Raw genomic sequence first — 13,571 nt, 5'->3', positions numbered from 1 at the left:
GAGACAGGCGGAACCTCTTCGGAAGTAAGATGGCAGCAGCGTGGCGCTCTGGGCGGCCCCGGCCACGACTCTGTAGCCGGAAGTCCTCCGGCGCTAGCCAGTAGGAAGCGGAAGTAAAGGGCGGTCGGCAGCTGGTCTCTCCTTTGCGAGGCCGGCTTGTGAGCAGAGCCGCGGGAAAGGCGCGTGTCGGCAGCTCACTGGCGCAGCTGCTGCCGCCTGCGCTGCTGCCCTGCCCCGCCCCGGCGTTGTCGCAGGTGCCGTCGCGGACAGAGCGCGGCCCCTGGCATGGGCTGGAAAGGTGATGAGAGCGGCGCGTGTGCTGCAGCTGCAAGACCAGTGACAGGTACCCCTGGGGTTGGAGTGGGGAGGTCTCGCCAGCGGAGAGAGGGTCTGGGGAGCGAGGCCACCGTGTGTCTCGGTCACCTTGATCTTCCGATTCTTTTCTGACTCAGTTTCCCCTCCTGTGTCTCAGCCCTTCCTCTCTGTTCGAGTCCCTCTAGAAGTCCTTCAGTGTTTTCTGGGCAAATCCGGTTTCTGCGAGGGTGGCCGCGGACTCTCTTCATCGGTTTTGCGCCTTCATTGGAGAGCTTTGAAACCCGTGTGCCCAAGTGCAGACGGAGGTGGGGGACGTGTCCTAACACGAATTCAGACCAAGCTTGACCCCAACAAGGTTGAGAGCCAGAGGTTTGCAGGACTCCGGTGGGAAAAGGATGGATCTTTGTATAGATTTATGTTTTCCCTACAGTGAATTCGGGTGGTGAATTTTGTTTACCGTTTTCGTTTGTTTCAAGGAACTGTTGACTGGAAATTGGATGATCCGGTTTCACTTTTAGTGTGGGACCTGCCAGAAGAATAAGATCGCGTACATCGCCAATGAGTTACGGGCGCGAGCTCTTCAGCGTTCCTTGGCCAGAATCTCTAGATGGTTTAGCATTTTTTTGCCAGATTTGAAAACTAGCATAGTTTGCTCATTTGAAGTCTTGGGGTCTTATGCCTTACTGTGTGCTAACTATTTTGAAAACATTCATCATGCACTTGGCCAGCCAATTTTAGTGTGATATTTGAAGACGTTTTAAATAGCTATATGATAGCAACATAGAAGTTGGGTTGATTGTAGCCTTTCCGTTTGACTTGGTTTTGATAAACTTAGCTGAAACTCATTTTTAATAAAGGAAATAAACATTACTTTCTACGGTAGTATAACTCCTTCACAGAGTGTGTTTAACTTGAGGGAACTAGATTGAACTATGGAGAAAATTCTAGGTATAAATGTATATTAATTTAATTATTTCAGAAGTAAATGTATTTCTCAAGAAGGGTGCTTCCTAATGTTTTTCCTTGCTGTTGTCATATATGTTCAAACTCATCTATTAGCCTGAACCCTTCAAGTGTTTTTTTGAGTTCATTAGCTATTTTCTTCAGTTTAAAAATGGAAAAAGTTGGTGATGACTTAGAACTTTATGCCTTTTCTATTTTTCAAAAGTGATAAACACTTGCCATAATATAACTTTGATGAATATTTTTAAAAAATGAGCAAGAGTGTCTTTAATTTACACTAAAGAAACCAGGCCACACGCTAGATCTTACAGATGAATCATTTGGGCCTGGAACTTACTAAAGACTTTTTAATTTATGCATCATGCCTTAAGTGTGATGCCTATAATCACGCAGTGCCACACTGAAGATTCTGCCAACTGTTAGTTTGCAGACTATTCCTCTTAATAAGCAACCTTGAAGGACTACTAGGGTCAGAGTGATATGGGATCTCGGCAAATGAAGGTATCCTCAAACAAAAGACCACTCAGAAAGGTTGTTATTTTGACTTCTGTGAACAGTCTTTTTGTCTGGTGTTACCTGTGGTATCAAGGATGTGGGGTTTGGGTGTGGGAAAGCTGTTCATTAATGTATGGCTTTCCTCCCTTTCCCATCTCTAATGATGCTCTGCTGCACCCCAAGAACTCTCTCTATGTCTTTAAAACAGGTCTAGGGGATCTCTGAGTGAGTCATGATGCGTAGTTTTCATTTTCACCCTTCTTAAGTCCTAGGCTTTCTGAGCGCCTTTGCTTTTGGCGCCACATCCCTTTTTCTCCCAGTTCTTTTCATTCACCTGTTAATGAACAGAGTCTGTGTTTGTTTATGTTGAGGGCCTCCTGTGTCCCAGGCATTATGCTAGGCATGTGACTGTGACATAACTTCCTGCTCTTGAGGTGCTCACATTCTGTCCCCAAAGTCAGCCCCAGTATGGATCTGTCAGGCTGGTTGCTTGATCACACCCTTGGTTCCTTGGTTTCAAGGTGAAACCATACCTCTCTTGGCCACTTGGGACCCAAAGCCTCTGCCCCTAGAAATCCTTGAACTTGCCTTGGGTCTCGTAATAAAGCCGTATGGTCAGTCTAGGTCTGGACATTAAGAACCCCTTCTTAAAGCCAGGGCAGAGAGCATGGTATTGTAGAACTTTTGAAAACAGGCAGGTGTAGGTTCCAAGAATTGCTATTTATTAGGCAAGTTACTTAGCCTCTCTGAATTCCCATTTTCTTATTTTTAAAGTGGGGGTAATAGTGTTTCACCCATCATGCAGCTTATTTATGGACTGTCTGCCGTTTGCCAGGCACTGCTGTTTACTGAGGTGAGCAGAGTGGAGCAGGCCTTGTGTGGACAGGCTGGGGAACATGCTGTTTGCAGAGCTCTTGGCAGTGGCGCAGTCCAGAGTGATTCCGCCTCTAGTAATTGCTCAGTAAATGTGAGTGTCTGCTCGGGTGGAGTGGGGAGGAGCCGCCTCCTCACTCTATGCATGCAGTCTATCTGGGAGTACTGTTCAGTGGCATCCAGTTTCTCATCTGGACTCATCACTGTTGGGGGTGACATATCTAGGTCCCTGCAGGAAAAATTGTGAACACAGCTGTAGCATTATTACTGCTTGAACATAGTTCGTATGCGCTGCCTCTGGTTTAGAAACTTACTGATTTTGGGGTAGGATTTTAAAAAGTTTTTGTTGGCGCAGTGGTAAAGAATCTGCTTGCCAATGCAGGAGACGTGGGTTCAGTCCCTGGGTTGGGAAGATCCCCTTGAGGAGGAAATGGCAACCTGCTCCAGTATTCTTGCCTGGAAAATTCCATGGACAGGGGAGCCTGGCAGGCTACAGTCCACAGGGTCACAGAGCTGGAAGCAACTGAGCGGGCAGGCACTATAGCTGATTTACAGTGCTGTGTTAGTCTTTGCTCTGCAGCAGAGTGTTTCTTTCCCCCTCTAGCCACAGAGCATACATTTCCAAGGAATGTTTTTGGGGCCTTGTAATAGTGCTGAGCTGTTATTCTATAGTTTAGAAGATAGTTTCTAGATTCTTTTCCTTATGACATGTTTTGCTAGACCGGTTAGTTTTTGTGTAGTACTTGGCACATTACAAAGTGACTTTCGCTACAAAGTGACTTTTGTTACAAAGTGATTTCATGTTGCCTTCTCATCCCGGCAGATACTGTTATTCTTATTTTAGAGAGTGGGAGACTAAGGGTAAGGGTGGGAGTTATTAGGTAACATGCTTGGGGTTAAACTGTTGGTAACTAGCAAACTCAGGAGTTGATCATAGGTCTCTATTACTAACCCGTGTTTGTTCTATCAGGAGGAGCAGGTTTCTGAGGCTGCAGTCCACGAACCTCCCGGGGAGGGTGTCTGAGAGAGTTCTTGAGTGGTCTGAAATTGTATGTAACAGTTTGGGTCCTTGCTTGCCCTCTCTGCAGGAAATGTCAGTAACTTTTGCTACTTCAGGAGAAGAGCCTACATCATTTCCAGTTTCCTCTCCGTGCCCCCCACCTCCCCAAGCCCCGCACCCTCCCAAGCCAGGACTTACCTGCTAGCAGGTTTCATTGTCAGAGGTCTGGTTTGGTTAGTCCTAGTCTTTATTAATGTTGATTTTTTAAAAAAAATATCTGTTTATAAATGGGGCTTCCCTGGTGGCTGAGGGTAAAGAATCCACCTACGATGCAGAAGACAGGGGGTTCGATCCCTGAGTCAGGAAGATCCTCTGGAGAAGGAAATAGCAACCCACTTCAATATTCTTGCCTGGGAAATACTATGGATGGAGAGCCTGGCAGACTCCGCAAGGTCGCAAGAAACAGACACAACTTAGCACCTGAACAACTACACGTTTATAAGTGGGATATTCCTAGTAATTTTTTTGTTTCCCAAGAAGCCAACAGTGCCTGAACTTCAGACTCTTTTAAAAGCAGCTTTTGGGGCTTCCCTGGTTGCTCAGTGGTGAAGAATTCGCCTGCCAATGTAGGAGACATGGGTTTGATCCCTGGTCTGGAGGGTCCCACATGCCATGTGGCAACTTAGCTGGCGCACCACAGCTGCTGAGTTTGCTCTAGACCCCGGGAACCACAACCACTGGCCCCGGCGCTGCGACTGCTGAAGCCCACACGCCCTCGAGCCCTTGTTCCACAGCAGGAGAAGCCTACTCCGAACGAGAGGCTAACATCTCTGGTTGGCATAGGCACCAGGAGATGAAGTGCAGCCTTTGTAGCAAAGAGTGTAATGAACTACACACCTTTAGTTGTATGTCAGTAATCAACTAACATCTATTGACTATCTATAGATAGTGTGTGCTGTTATATTTTGGAAACATTTTTATTTTTGTCACAATCATTTTTTTTTTGTCTCTAAGTATTAAGATTCAGGTTGAAACATTGCCTTGTAGAAAAATCTTTTTTTTTCCCTTTCTAGGACTTTGCTGTAAAATGGGCCTTCTGACTATGCTTATTGGATTATGGCTGTTTTCCTCAGTTAAGGCAGATTCAAAAGCCATTACGACCTCTCTTACAACAAAATGGTTTTCCACTCCATTGTTATTAGAAGCCAGGTAAGAAGACATGTTTTTTCCTTTCCACATGTTTAAGTGAAAATGTGGGCTCTGCCAGTGAATATTTGGGAGCTTTTAGGGAGTGGGATTCTTATTATGCGTTTAGTAAGAGCCCCATTCAGCGTGCACCATGCTGTGTACCTGCCACAGGCTGAGAGAACACAGATTCTGCCGGCAGGCTAGGACTGCACTGATGACAGAGATCCTTAGGGACTTCTTTAGACAGATACACTGAATTGGTTAAGTTATTATGGTGTCTTCCAGGAAGAGTGTAAATATGCTAATAAGGGAAGAGAGTGTTGTACTTAAAGGAAAATTTCTGTTTATTTGAACAGGGTGCTAAGGGGTGTTTAATACAAGAAAGAGAAGAAAGCTTGTTGAGGTGCAGGTGGAGGATATACCCCTCCTGAGAACTTGGAAGGAGACAGACCCCAGATAAAAGAGTGCAGGGGGGAGCTGAGAAAGTGGCCACATCTAATCTGATGTTAGTTTCTCCAAAATCAGGATGCAGTTAATCAAGTTGTTACCTTACAATTAAAACTGGTAGCATCTTTCACTCTTAGCATTTTCTAAAACAATGATATGTCTTAAAGTTGACAGTTGTCTTTGGGCAGCATTTCCTGAAACATGCTGGACCCTAGTCTCCTACCCCATGTACCTCAGTACCATCTGGGGCTTCAGGAAACTCTGGAAGACAGGTTCTTGCCTGTTTGCCTTCTGCCGCATGCAGCCGTTTCTACTTCTGCTGTGTTCCGGGGTCTTAGTGCAGAAAATGAGTTTCAAAAGCCTAGGCCTTGAAGGGATTTAGGGTGTAGTGAATATGCAGTAAGTCACACCAAGTTTCCCACCGTTACCTCTCAAACTAGAAGAGATTCTCTGGTCTGGGGAGTATGGAAGAAAATGAAACTTGAAGGAAACTTCACAACCCTTCAGTGAACCACAAGAAGGAGTTAGTAGACAGGTTGTAGAAACCATATGTATGTTTTTAGGGGAAAAAAGAAAACATGCATTTCAATTTCTCAGTAAAGAAGATTGCCCAAACTTGGGGGAAAAAAAAAAAGAACATGTCTTCAAATTGGTAAAGTAAAATATAGTCAATGATTTCTTGGAAGGTTTTATAAACCAAATGTACTTTTTAGTAAATGGTTGTTATATAAGTATAATTAGATACCTGTCTTTTAGTCAGTTTTTTTGTTTATAGAGGGAAGCTTATTTTTATTGTATCTCAGATAACATATAGCTAGGACCTATAGCGAATCTTTCTAAAGCATACATTTAGGTAGGTGAAAGATAAACATTTAGTAATTTCAGAATTTGATAGAGCTGGAAATTTGAACTGTTCATTAGATAACTTTGTGGCCTTCAACTTAGAATTTTATCTTCTCACATCTTGCCTTAATCCCTAGAAAGATGTGAACGAAGTGTTTGTTGTATTGATAGTGTACCGCCTAAGGAAGAGCCTCCTTTGTATTGAGGAGAGGCTGGAAGGAACATGACTTGCTGAGGAGCCTTCCAACTTTCTGCTGAACAGACTTTCTGCCATCACTTCTCCATGCCTCCCTCTCCTCAGCAGTTAAAGGGCAGCAGAAACAAACCCCAGGCCCTAACAACCCCCATGCCCGCTCCACCAGACCCCACTGCTTATATGTCATAGTGATGTTACAATAACTAGATAGATAAATAGGCGGAGCCCCTTGTTAGATCTTGGGTGTTTGTAGCAGTGAAGTGTGAAGGCATGTGAGGTCCGCGACTGCCTGGACTAGGACTCTTATAACTAACTGAATTTTTTTTCTTCCTTCTACTCATCTTATTTTGGATGATTTGTCTGATGTCAGTCTAAGTCATTGAGATTTACTACTACTTTGCAAATAAGTTTGTGTTGCTATCTGTAATAGATGTTTTAAGATATTCTGCTTAATATTCATAACTGGGTTACATACCAGTACTCTCACTTATACTAACAAACTTGCTGGTGTCTGTATATTTTCTTAGAAGAGTCTTATGGCATATACTTATGGACTTTTGAGAAAGTATGCTCAAGTTGTCAGCCTTAATTAATCAATTTTTTTCAGTTCTTTGATCTCAGTGAAGTGAGTATTATCAACTATTTCCTTCACCCCAGTTTACCCATAACAAACATAGCCGCTTTTCATAATATCCTGGCCATTTGCCATTTGGGTTCACTATTTTAGTTTTCCTTTGTGGCTATTTACAGATAGTTTGCTAGGGTAATGGGATGAGTAGACAACTCAAAAATATGCTGTGCTTGTTTGGAACCACTCCATATTCACCTCCGGAGCTGGCTGAGGCCACCATCCTCCCCTCCCGCATCCACGGCAGACATTGATGGTGGGTCACAGCACGTCCATGGTGGGAGGCTGAAGGGTCAGATATTTCTCCATACATTGAGGCATGCAGTTAACACAGACATTTTGCTTTCCTTGCTTCTGGCCCTTAGGGACTGAAAATATTCCCTTGTGTATTTTTAGATTGGACCTGATGCTAATGAAGGGTTTGTAGCTTCTGATTGTTCATCAATATTTAATTGAAGTAGAGCCCTGAATATGTTTTGAGCAGCTATAGTTACTAACAGAAACATTGTATAAATAAAGTTCTGTTATTAAAATTGAAGCAATTATTTATTGAATGCATAAACATTATAATGGCCTGAGAATGCAGCTTGAAAGATTTGAGTGATTGAGACTGGAATGTAAATTCCAGATTTTTCTTTAACTACCTCTATGCCCTTAAGAAAGTTAATATATTTATAAGTGGAGAAAATGTTATATATGATGTGCTCTCTCTCTACCTGTCACCTAGTTGTAGCGATTGCCAACTCAAGTCCAATAACCATCGCTATCACCACCCTCCTACCTTCTCCCACTAAGACATTATAAAGCAAATCCCAGACATTGTAGAATTTCATCTGTAAAACTTGATTTTTTACTCAGTGGAATAGATATCAGAAGCTAAAAAACAGTTTAGAGCAAAAAGCAAACAAATTGAAGCATACTGTAAGCAAATGGCAGCATTCCTTTTAATAGTATCTTGTACTGTTCTTATCTTCCATGGGTTAGTTCAGTGGATCTGGTAATTAATTTTCTTAAGACTGTTTGACACTTAGACATTGCAAGACGTATTTATGCATTGGGGTGAGAAAGAATGGATGTTTATGTTTTCCTGTAATTATATGAAAGTATATGTTTATGTGCATATGGCCTTTGTAGGAGGGTCTTAGCTTAAGTGAACGCTTGTCTCACAACTAACGAGTGTATTACTTCTCCCCCTTCTGCTCACTTATCTTGTGAATGCTGCTTTAATTCATGAATTTAGCATTTAATTACACATTATAATCTGTTGCAAAGAGTCGGACACAACTGAGTGACTGAACTGAACTGAATCTGTCTTAATACCTGTAAGACATTAATAGACTGTAAGCTATTATAAGATGTGTGTAATGTTTGTGTCAGTTACTCGAAAGCCTAGAAAAATGCCACATTCAAGGAGGCACTAATTTAATACATTATTATAATGGGTATTTTCAGAAACCTATATTTAGAGAAGCTGTGCATTACCAGGAAATGTTTCTTATTTTTCCCATATTTCTGTGTCTAGCTGTGGAGTAGAGTGAGAGTTGTACATCCCAGTGTTGACAAGTAATGGGAAAGTCTTCCTTTGGCTAGGTAAGCTGAGATCCAGATCTGTAGTTTGCTCTAAGACAGGGAAAGACCACCACTACATTGGTATGGTTTGGAGGAGAAGATAACCAATTTACATGAATCATTCAATGAATACCTGGTTTTTCTTCTTGGGATTTTAAAGGCCCTGAATGAAGGGAAGTGTAGAATAGCCATTATTTTATTTTAGGTCGGTACAGTAAAGTCAAAGAAAAAATTAAGATGGCATTAAGTTCTGAGACCTGATTTTATTAAATCAGTGCTAACTTTAAAATTTGATGCCCTTTAAAGTTTGGATTTATGGATGTAAAAAGATTGCAGCATGCTGCCTTCAGTCTCCTAGAGATGTTTCTAGGATTCATGTTTTCCTCAGGAGAACCTTAGGCGAAACATATTGTTTTGTTCTTTGTAAGTCTTTCAGAAAATGAGTGAGCAGAACTAGTACTAGAATTATAAATTCCTAATTCTGCTTCCACTACTGACAGCATTTTCACAAATGAGATTTCATAACCTTTCTTTATATTGGGACTTCCCTGTTGTTACAACCTTTCTATTATTCTAGGATTCTTAAGGAATCCTTATGAAGCTATTAAGTGAATAAACTATGAAGCTAATTATTAACAGCTAATAAGCTAGTAAGATTTGCCTAAAATTAGGAAATATTTTATTGAAATATATTACATATATTCATATATAATGTATATTATCAAAACCAACCTTTGGACATTTGGAAACTTAAAAGCTTATTTTTACTCTCCTTAGTAATGTAACTTATATTGGAAGATTTTTATTAAGTTGTTTTATTTCTGATATTTCCCCCTTTTCTCTCAGTGAGTTTTTAGCAGAAGACAGTCAAGAGAAATTTTGGGATTTTGTGGAAGCCAGTCAAAATATCGGATCATCAGATCATCACGGTAAAATAGAAGCAGATGCTTCTTTGACTTTGGTGTCTGGGAATATATTAAAAATTTGGTCTCTTTCAGAGTATGGTGGCATGGCAATTAATGAAAGACATTTTTATCTTTAGTGAGTAGAATTGTCATGGCAGCCAGCAGAGCCAACACAAACTAGTACTTGTTTTTGAAAAAGTTTACAACTTTGGCAATAAGAATTGCCTTTGATTTCCCACCCCACCCCCCCTTGTGTTTTGTTCTTTTGTGTTCTTTTATTGAAAGTGCTATGTGATTATTTTGCAGAAGTCAAATTTATTTAGAATCATTTAGCATCTACATAATAACCATCAGATTTGATTTGCTTTCTTTTGTTATGAACTAATTACTCAACTGATCTGTTATCTGTTAAGTTTCTTCTCATTGAGTGCCATCCAAAATGTTTTCCATTATGCATGCCAACCACTCACAACTAGAGTGTCAAGGTGTCAAATTAATGTAAACTGTATACTTGTTTAGTTTTTGATGAGCTTTCACAAACGTTTTCTAATTCAGTGTAAACTATATAGAATATGGACATTAATACTCAAAGATGCTGATCCAGGAGTAGCTAAAGCCTTGAACATTGCATTGACAGGCATAAGTCCTTGTTGAAGTGAAAGTGTGTACAAATTATAAATTTGTGACTGCTGTTAATGTTTGAATTGATTTTTAACTTTATGATTTAAAAAATTAGAGCATATTTAAAAAGTGAAGTCTAAGTCTTGTTTGCAGTTTAAATACGTAAAAGTTTTGCACAAGCATCTGTAAGCTTCAGTTAAATAATTTAGAGTCAACTGTAATTGTTCAAGTAACCAAAAAAAATTATTTTAGTTTGCAATTTTGTAAAACAAATTTATGAAAGTGGGTTTTATAGTGAAATTTGAACTCTGACATTTAAAATGAAAGTTCTTCAGTATAAGTGCTAGTGTGTTTTTGGTTGAAGTTAAGAGAGTATGAATTCTTGGAAGTGACCATAAAAGTATATTAAACACTTTATTTGAAATATTATTCATAGTCCTAACACCCAAAGATAGTCACTTTTAACACTCTGGCAACATTCCCTTGTGGCTCAGACGATAAAGCATCTGCCTACAATGCAGAAGACCTGGGTTCAATCCCTGGGTTGGGAAGATCTCCTGGAGAAGGAAATGGCAATCCACTCCAGTATTCTTGCTTGGAAAATCCCATGGACGGAGGAGCCTGGTAGGCTACAGTCCATGGGGTCGCAAAGAGTTGGACACAACTGAGTGACTTCACAAAACATTTTAAGACATTTCTTTCTGATCTCTTTTTCTACTTTGAAGGTGCTAATGTCACACACAACCTTTTACATTTTGCTTTTTAAAATGTTAACTATTTTTCTTAAAATTTTCAAAAATATATAATAGTAGTTTAAAAGTCAAATCTTCACATACCTGAAACTATCCTAATATTGTTAATCAACTTACTTCATTATAAAGTAAAATTTTAGGAGAAAAACCAAAGCTATATAAAAGGCTATACACAGAAAAATCTTGTTCCTTCTGTTTCTCTTGGCTTTTTATAACCACTTAAAATTAATTTGTTTAGCCTTCAGTATTTTTTTGTTCTTCTTCTTCTTTTTTTTTAACAACTATTGAGTTGACCAAAAATTCGTTCAGGTTTTTCCATATTATTTTATAGGAAAACCTGAATAACCTTTTTGGCCAATCCAATACATAAGTATGTATTCTTATTTCTTATTCTTCCTAACAGTAAGAAAAAATAGTGTACTAAATATATTGTTTTGTACCTTATGATTTTCATTTAATATATCCTAGGGATTTTTTTTTTATACTGCTGCACGTATTTTTCCCCCAGACAATTTGTTTCAATTGTTTGTTTTAATGCTTCTCCCCAAACCATAGTTTCATTAGCATCCTTTAATATCTTGTACTTCCTCATTACGTTGCTCAGCCTTGTCAGGTTGTTTGAATAGGTAACATGTGCCAGGGGACACAAAGACACATCATAGTTTCTGTGTGCAGGGGCTCACAGACTATTGCGGGGGTAGTTAGTGATTAAGTGAACGAGTGAACAGTGTGCTAAGTGAGAGAGGTAAGCAAAGAAATATGGGAGCAAAGAAGAGATGAACATGATTGATTGAAGTGTGGGGGTAGGGGCTGGGAATGCCTCCGTGGGATAGGTGCTCTCATAAACTGAGTTCTTCCTGAGGAAGAATGTGGAGTTAGTCATCCAGGTAAGTGGGAAAATCTCAGTCCAGGGAGAGGGAATAGTGAAAAAGGATTGAAGAGAGGAAGAGTCCAATTGCACAGTATATTCTTAAGTAATTCTAAGCATTTGACAACAGCTCAAGACAGTATGCTTTGCTTCCCTGGTGGCTCAGGAGGTTAAAGAGTTCTCCTGCAGTGTGGTTGAGCCGAGTTTGATCCCTGGGTCAGAAAGATTCCCTGGAGAAGGGAATGGTTACCCACTCCAGTATTCTTGCCTGGCGAATTCCATGGATAGAGGAACCTCAAGGACTGCAGTCCATGGGGTTGCAAAAGAGTCAGACAGGACTGAGCAACTAACACTTTCACTTTACAAGACAGTATGGTGGTAACATTTTGCAATCATATGCTTTTGTAACACATAGCTTTATACTTTATGAGCTATCTTATTTGGATACCTGTAGTCATATAGAACTATTTTGGTTGGTATTCTTCTGACAGGTACTGATTACTCCTATTATCATGCAATATTGGAAGCTGCATTTCGGTTTCTGTCACCACTACAGCAGAATTTGTTGAAATTCTGTCTGTCTGTCCGCTCCTACTCAGCTACAATACAAGCCTTCCAGCAGGTGAGTTCAGTGCTTCCACGTGACAGTACTTTTTTTAGGGGTTGTATCACATGATTGGATGTATTGCAGTTGTCCTGTCATTGTGTTACAGCACTGTACCTTTTCTACCTGAAATTTTCTAGGATTTATGATTTGTTTGTAAATAATGAGCAAAACTGATGATGTGAAATCTTCAAATAACATGTAAAAAAGGTCCATCTAGTCAAGGCTATGGTTTTTCCAGTGGTCATGTATGGATGTGAGAGTTGGACTATAAAGCAAGCTGAGTGCCGAGGAATTGAATTGTGGTGTTGGAGAAGACTCTTGAGAGTCCCTTGGATAGCACGGAGATCCAACCAGTCCATTCTGAACGAGATCTGTCCTGGGTATTCATTGGAAGGACTGATGCTGAAGCTGAAATTCCAATACTTTGGCCACCTGATGTAAAGAGTTGACTCACTGGAAAAGACCCTGATGCTGGGAAAGATTGAGGGCAGGAGGAGAAGGGGACGACAGGGGATGAGATGGTTGGATGGCGTCACCGACTCGATGGACATGAGTTTGGGTGGATTCCAGTTGTTGATGGACAGGGAGGCCTGGTGTGCTGCGGTTCATGGGGTCGCAAAGAGTTGGACATGGCTGAGTGACTGAACTGAACTGATTTTGCACTTACTGTCATTTAAGGAAAAAAATGCCTATGCAAAAAACCTGAAACTACAGACTTCATTTATATAGCACAGCCGAAGAGAAAGATGCAGTTTTGCTAAACCATTTAACCCTGAGGGTGATCGAGGGTGATCACAGTGTAGATCACAGGAGAACAGCAGATAGGAAATGTGAAGAAATATTACAAGGTTATAGTCAGGAAAAGCTAGAATGTGAAAGACTTTATGGCAAAATGATCTGATTTTTATCAACAAATACATTAAAAAGGAAAGAAAAGAGGGAAGGAGGAACTTCAAGAGAAACTTAAAAATGTGTCACCTTAATGTAATGTGTGGATCTTACTGGATTTTGAGTTGAACAAACTTGTAAAAAAAATAGAGAGCAAGAGAATCAAAGCTGTTTGTACACTGGTTGTATGTTTGATATAAAAGAAATGCTAATTTTAAAACCATTTTTTAATTCTGAAATGAAACTGGTATAGACAGCAACTCATAAGAAATGTATAGTGTGATGCATTATGATGAAGGGAACACGTTTGTGATTTTCGCCCAGGTCAAGAAATTGAACTTGGCTCGGCACTGTGGAAGCCCTTTATGTGCTGTGTCCCCACCATAGCTGACTTTTGCCCTGCAAAAGGAGTC

At 40.4% G+C, this 13,571-nt stretch overlaps 1 protein-coding gene across 1 annotated transcript in view; it reads left to right on the top strand.

Moving 5' to 3' along the window:
* Positions 1–285: 285 nt before the first annotated feature.
* The window catches only part of UGGT1 (UDP-glucose glycoprotein glucosyltransferase 1), a 109,630-nt gene continuing 96,344 nt past the window's right edge, over positions 286–13,571 (top strand). Inside the window, exons 1-4 of the mRNA XM_052657570.1 lie at positions 286–343; positions 4,720–4,855; positions 9,364–9,446; positions 12,155–12,285. Coding sequence (XP_052513530.1) covers positions 286–343; positions 4,720–4,855; positions 9,364–9,446; positions 12,155–12,285 — 408 coding nt within the window. The remainder of the gene's footprint in view (positions 344–4,719; positions 4,856–9,363; positions 9,447–12,154; positions 12,286–13,571) is intronic.

This window comes from Budorcas taxicolor, chromosome 2, assembly GCF_023091745.1.
Source record: "Budorcas taxicolor isolate Tak-1 chromosome 2, Takin1.1, whole genome shotgun sequence".
Classification (NCBI taxonomy): Eukaryota; Metazoa; Chordata; class Mammalia; order Artiodactyla; family Bovidae; genus Budorcas; species Budorcas taxicolor.
This window is presented reverse-complemented; position numbering and strand designations above follow the sequence as displayed.